This window comes from Poecilia reticulata, linkage group LG8 (assembly GCF_000633615.1).
Source record: "Poecilia reticulata strain Guanapo linkage group LG8, Guppy_female_1.0+MT, whole genome shotgun sequence".
NCBI classification, from domain to species: Eukaryota; Metazoa; Chordata; class Actinopteri; order Cyprinodontiformes; family Poeciliidae; genus Poecilia; species Poecilia reticulata.
The window spans coordinates 21,335,565-21,342,479 of record NC_024338.1 but is presented as its reverse complement, the minus strand read 5'-3'; the positions used below and the strand labels follow the sequence as shown (position 1 = coordinate 21,342,479).

At 39.1% G+C, this 6,915-nt stretch overlaps 1 protein-coding gene across 2 annotated transcripts in view; it reads left to right on the top strand.

Annotated features, from left to right (window-relative positions):
- The window catches only part of mgat5b (alpha-1,6-mannosylglycoprotein 6-beta-N-acetylglucosaminyltransferase B), a 78,264-nt gene that overhangs the window by 21,624 nt on the left and 49,725 nt on the right, over positions 1-6,915 (top strand). The window contains exons 4-5 of one of the 2 annotated variants that reach the window (XM_008416650.2): positions 1,559-1,668; positions 6,822-6,895. In XM_008416650.2, the coding sequence (XP_008414872.1) occupies positions 1,559-1,668; positions 6,822-6,895 (184 nt within the window). The remainder of the gene's footprint in view (positions 1-1,558; positions 1,669-6,821; positions 6,896-6,915) is intronic. The other variant, XM_008416652.2, reaches the window with a different exon arrangement.

Here is a 6,915-nt window from a genome sequence, read left to right as displayed (position 1 = left end):
TTTTTTTCATAAATAATTTTCATGTAAAATGTTAACAATGCCCCAAAAGTACAGTTTTCATTACCAGTGAATATTAGCCTGTTTCAGCACAGGAAGTGGTCATCATTAACGTCCTGTGTTGATGAGTTGAGGTTTGAAATTAAAAATGATTTTTTGTTTTACATTCAGTTGCGTTACGTTACACTAAGGGTGTGGAAGTCCTGAAAAAACACTTTTTTTTAAAGACCCATTTTTAAAATCTGACCAAGTTTATTTTTTCTCTTGACTTTAAAAGTCATTTTCAAGTTTATTAAAAAAAGAATCAATTTTTTTTTAATAATATATTTGATTTTTTTTCCCCCTCTTGAGATATTATATTTTTTCCTAAATGTGAGAATACAAAATGAGTGAGTAAAACTTGATTAGTCGGTTTTCTGTTGAGTATTTTTGACTGTAAGAAACTTTTTTTTTTTTCATTTCTACAGCAAACAACCTACAGAGTGGAAAATAAACATGTTTATTTCAAGTCTTTTCATTTATTTACATATTTTTGCTTGGCTTAGGCTCTTAAGAGTAAGTGGGGGGGAAAATACTCAATGTGTCGAGTTAATTTTTACGATTCAGCAGCAACAGAATAAAATGAAACCCTTTATTTCCACACACGATTTGTTGGTAAATTATTCCATTAGTCTGAGTTTGCACATAGATGACCAGCTGAATTCCTGCTCCTCCCAGCTTAGCTTTTATAAAGGCTGCTGCCTCATACTCGCTCCGTCCTCCCTGAATTTTAATGTTGCTCCAAAGGAGAGAGTTTTCTAAGATAATCTAGATCTGTATCTTGACTTCAAGACTTCCAGTGGTTTCCCAACATTTCCAAAATGCAACATGTTTACATAAAAAAAGGCTGTTGGCATAAAAGCATAAAAAAGATTTACATTGTTTCCCTAAACCCTGGGTTCCTGTTATCTGCTAAAAATATATCTTGCTCCTACTCACTGACTTTACAGCCTGAATAAAATGCTCATATTTCTATTTTTAAATAGCTAAAAAAAAAAGAAAATAAATACCAATTTGGCGTTCATTATTGATAAAAAACAAAAAGTCAGGTCCAACACTTAGTTTTTTTCTTCCTTTAAAGATGTTACAGATTGTGATCTGAGGTTGGAGTATAAGGCGGCAGCATGAGTCACATTTCAAACCCAAACCTATTCTGTTTGTGCTCTCAGCTTAATTAATCACTTCCTGATTACTATGCCAGCAGATTCCAGGCTACAGTGGTCGAGTCAAATTAATTAATATTCGCCTGCTACATATTGTCTTCAGACACATTCCCTCCAACAAACCTAATTAAAAATTCCGATTTACCCGACTATCTAAATTAACAAATCATCCACATTTCAAGCGCCAAGTTCTTCATGGTAGGCATTTCCTCGTCTGTTTTTGCCCCTTCAGAGCCGAAACACCCGGACACGGATGGACCCCGTAGGCTTTTACTTCCAGAGCGGACAGTAAAGACGGTGTGTGTGATTTGTAATTCCTCGTGTGCTTTTGTGTGTCCATGTGTGACCTCGTCGATCAGGATTCAGCCGATGGGGCTGGTGGAGCGGATCCAGGCCATAGCCCAGAACATGTCCGACATGGCGCTGCGGGTGGAGCAGATCCTGCAGCGCAGCGTGGCCAACAGCCGAGGTACAGCTTTAAAAACACGCATGGGTGCACATACTAGAGGACGCAGAGAGAATATCAAACGCAGCCACAACCCGTCTGATAAACACGCCTGTCAGTCGGCGGCACATCCGCTCTGAATCTGGGCCTGCGCTTTAAGGCTAAGCGATCTCAACCTGAGCGCTTCAATACATGCTGGTTGATTATACCATCTATGATGGTCATTATTTACTGAACATCCTCTGTTCAGGCAGCAGTGTTGCTGCCATATCGCACAGTAAGCTGCCTTCTGCAGCACTTTCAGATCCCAAAGACGAACAGCCGTCTTGTTAATCAGGTCCGGGTTATGTCGGTTTCATTAATAGCCCTCATTCCCAGCTACTTTATAGTGCATAAAATAGAAATCAGGCGGCGTGATTGAATTCATGATTAAATCCCCCCCCCCTTCTCCACTTTGTATCCTCACCCTGCACTTGACTGAACACAATTTAACACACAGTCATTAAAATGTGTCAGATCATTTCTCTCTCTGTGTGTCTGATGCCATTAAAACAAAACAGGCGGTGAACCTGGCTGCGTTTTTTTTTTTTTTTGACAAAGAAGCGAGGTGGCGCTTTTGGCGACGAGAAATCTGTCGTTATCGTGCTAATCAGATGGACCGACTGGCAAGTATTTGTCTGTGATTGTGCTGTTTTAAGGCTTCGTAAGAAGCCGGCGGAGGAGCCGCGACCGCTCCTTAATTAAATGTACTCGCGCTGCGCTTCATGAAAAGAAAAAAATCGAGGATAGGAGGCGAGAGGTTAACGCAGAGAGAGGAGGGAAGAATAGGTTTAGTCATCGACAAAAGTAGGGAAAGAGGATGTGAAGAGAGGAATAAGGAGGCAGGAAAGAAGAGAAGTTTTTTTTTTTCGGTGAGTCACTCTAATGTGAACTATGTACAGAAAATAATGTGGATTTGGACATCCTTGGTCAATCTGGAATGGAGCTTGTTATCTGGACTCATTCTCCAAATTATCTTTGCTTTCCCTCATGGYTGATGATGCATTATTGATACCAAAAACAGGAAGTTGTCACCTGAATTTACCTTCAATTCTTGCAGTGATTAATAATAAACTGGCAAGTTTCTCCTTCTTTTTTTTCAGTTCTTTTTTACCTCCTAAAGGTAAAGGATTCTTGGAAATAAGAGTTTTAAAAGAGTATGTAATACTCTGAATCTTTCAATATTAATGCAAAATTCTCACAAAAGTACCGTATTTTCTGCACTATAAGGAACACCGGATTATAAGGCGCACCTTCAATGAATGGCCTATTTTAAAACTTTTTTCATATATAAGGCGCATAGAATAGATGTTACAGTTAGGGTTTCCACCCGTCCCGTATTGAACCGGGATGCGATTTGTTCCATACTCTACAAATGTGGATGTGTAATAATAAAGAAGTGGTCCCCGAGTACTTTATATAGTAGTCTGCCCCAGTCATTGTTTCACTCACGGTGTTGGTGTTGCGATATTTTGCCCAACTGCTTTCTGGGTAACACAGACCAACCGACACGCTGCCGCTGCAGTCTCTATCTCTCTTCCCCCGACTCCCCAGGTTTTAAGTGTATAGGGGCTGGTCCCTTGGCAACCCAGGTCGAAGCACCCCGGATGAATATCTAAAGCCACTTTGTTGACATAAAGAATGTCAACAAAACAGTCCGACTCTGGTCGGCGAGGAGAGCCTTCCGCCACTGGGCCGTGCGCGAACTGGGCCCAGTTTGCGCACATCATGTTCCTGAAGAACGTGGTGCCAAATGACCTGCAGACGACCTGGATTCTAGACGGTCAGTAGGCAGATAGGTCAGTCAAACTTTATTAACAAACCAGCGTTCTGACAACTATCCCAGCATGCACCGCATGCTTCTTCTTCTAAGGGCGAAAATGAAGTCAGCGGCTGCTTACCGTAGTTGCTAGACGTGTTGTGGCTCAGTATTGGTATATATTTAAGGCGCACCAGATTATAAGGCGCACTGTCGGCTTTTGAGGAAATTGAAGGTTTTTAGGTGCACCTTATAGTGTGGAAAATACGGTATGTCTTTTTTAGTGGATTTATTTTTACGTTTGTATAAAATTGTATTCTATTTTGAAAAGTGTGGAGTGATCTTGTGTTTCTGCTGGTGAACAGCAATCTGCAAGTTTAACCACAGGTTCTAATTTGGATTTAGGGCTGAGCTTTGACTAGGCCAGTCCAATGTGTTTACATGTTTTCCCTGAAACCACTTGGGTGTTGCTTTAGTTGCAAGTTCTGGGTCATTGTCCTGTTAGAAAGTGATCCTCCCAGTCTCAGATGACTGATGGACTTAAATAGGTTTTTCTCAGAAATACCCATGAATTTGGCACCATCCATTCTCCCCTCAATTCAAACCAGTGTCCCAGTCCCTGCTGGTCTTTTTTGAGTGATGAGGGGTGTTGATTTTGTGCCAGACAGAGTAGTTTTCTTATTGGCTGAAGAGTTCGATTTTGGCCTTATTTGACCAAAAGCACCTTCAGGGTTACCTTTTCTTCTCTGTGCTGTCTCTCTGATTAATGCCCTCCTCACCCGATGTGAAAGTTTTGGTGGGCGGGGCTCTGTTGGCAGATTTGTTGTGGTACGATATTCTTTCCATTTGATGGTAATAGATTTAGTGGCGCTCTGGGGGATCGTCAGGGATTCCGACACCCCACACCAAAAACCTGCAGCTGTAGTTGCAGAGGAAAGTGGTCCAATGAATGATCGGCTCTGGAGGCTGAATACAAATGCAGGCCCCACTTTTAACATTTGTATTTGTAGAAACTTTTTTTTCGGAACACGGCACAAATAAGCAACAATTCAGTTCAAAGTGTTTTCCTTCTCACAAATACACACTAAATGTTGGTCTGTCCCTTACATTGACTTTTGTGAATACAATTTGAAAAATTAAAAGTTTCATTAGATTCCAATGCTTTTGCAAGCCACTGAAAACCAATATAACTCTATATAATGTCAGTCAACTTATGTGTGTTGTGAATCTTAATACAGACTTCCATACAAAGCTCCGTAGGGACCCTTGACCTATATTCTGCTATATCACTGTTCAGATTCGGAGTCTAAAAGCTGAACGCGATTTATCCCATCTCAATCAATCTTTGTTTCTGCAGCTTTATTGTTTAAATGAAGCTGAAGAAGCTGCACACCAGCTTGTACTCTCACCAATCTTTCACAAAGGCTGGTCTTGCGCCACTAAAGTTCATTCTTCAATTCACTTTTTATATCTTCAATTCACTTTTTATATCTTCAATTCACTTTTTATATCTTATCACTTTATGTACAGAAACTGCATAGTATTTTATTTAGATTTTTTTTTTAAGTGTGAACTTTAAATGTGCATTATGTGAAGACACAGCATTAACTAGCATGAATAAAAGAGATATCCTTTAAAGAAGATCAACCACACAGGAATTAATTTGAACTAAAAGCTCAAGTAGCCAGCAGGGAGTTGACTAAAATACTCTTAGGCCACTTAAAGAAAAATGTTGTGATGACAAAAATAAAAAGTTTAAACTTAGGAGCAACAATCCCAAACCAGTGAGTGAGTATTGCCTCAAAAACAGGTTCCTAGCATTCTGATGTTGTAATAGCATACTTAAACTGTGTTTTACTGCTGCAATGCCCTGCAGGTTTGTTGGCTTGGTAGGGAATATGAATGCATAAAGAACAGTCTAAGTCTAGCCAGAAAAAGAAATGAAGAAAAATGACAAAAGTGTACGTAGAATCTAAAAACATCTACACATCAGAAGATAAAATATAACATTAAACAGGTCTGAGTAAAGATTTGCTATTGTGTTGTAAGATAATATTCTCTGTATTGATGAGGGAGAAAAAAAATCAAAGTGGAAATTCATTTTACTGTGATGCTAAAACATAAAATCTGGAAACTTTTATTGCCCTGTATTTGCTGTCATCGTAAAACGCTAAACAAGAGGGACAAAAATCCATCTTGGTTAATTAGCGTTATTTTGAGTCGTGCAGAAACTCCTAGAATGAGCCCTGCTTGCTGCCAGGAAAGTGACAGCAGAAAATGCTACTAAAGAAGACTTTTTATCGTTGCATTTTCTCATCAACACAGTTGTCAAAGCAACATTTCCGTTTCGTGGTCACCGTCCTGTCTCGGCATGACCTGAAATGCCACTCATCATAAAACCTGGGGCGAAGAAGCGTCGTCTAAATCTTGGATTTTGCACGAACATTTGAAAATGTCACTTTCAGATAAATCAGTTGCAGTGGAAAAGATTCTGATAGACTTCACCAACAACTAAGTTAAGGTTGACGATATTCATGACATGCTAGCATAGCAAAGACTTTATCTTATAGACTTGGGTGACCCTGATTCAACTCTTTAGATTTCATGCTGCAAATTCATACAAAATGTACATATATAGTTTATTTAGGTAAAATTCTGCTTTTTTTTCTGGCTGACATTATAGCTGCTGTCTCTGTCAGTGACAATCAACAGTGATTACCGATCTTCTTTGAGTTTTCATACTTGAGGTTTTATGATTAAAAGAAGTTCTCACTATGCTCAGGAAAAGGGCTTCAATACAATAACACTGAATGAAGCTGTGGAGATAACACTCATCTGCATTGAAATGACAGTAAATTGAATCACAACAGACTTTTATTTTATTAGACTTAAGTGAAAAAATGCCCTGAAGTAAATACAGTAGGGATTTGAAACTATGCAATTTTATTGAATTGCAATAATTTTAATTAATTTCGTGGTAATTTGATGATTTGATGTAAAAACTATACATCGAGTGAAATCGGCACACACTGTGACAATATAAGAAAGAACCTGAAGCAATTTCAAGCTCCTTGTCCTCAGTTGTGATGAAATTGGAAAGACGCATGGACAAATGCCTTCTGGGTAGGAGTTTGCTTTATGGTCGGATGAGATAAAGATGGAGGTATTTGACCAGAATCACAAACTATCTTTGGCTTTGGAGGACATTTATCTCAACCCCACATCAGAAATGAAAAGTTTTGAAATGCCCATGAAGTTAACCCTATTAAAAATGAATGAAATATGCATAAAAGTTGGGTTTCCCTAAATTCTCATTTTTAAAGATCATTAAAGCAGTGAAGCATGGAAAATCCTTAAGTCTGCATGCTTATCTTTACAGGTAAAGATGGAATCTTTGGATCCTGTGAAACTCCCAAGGATCCCCATTACCCAGACTGCACCAGCAAGATGGATGTAAGCCTTCAGATTTTACT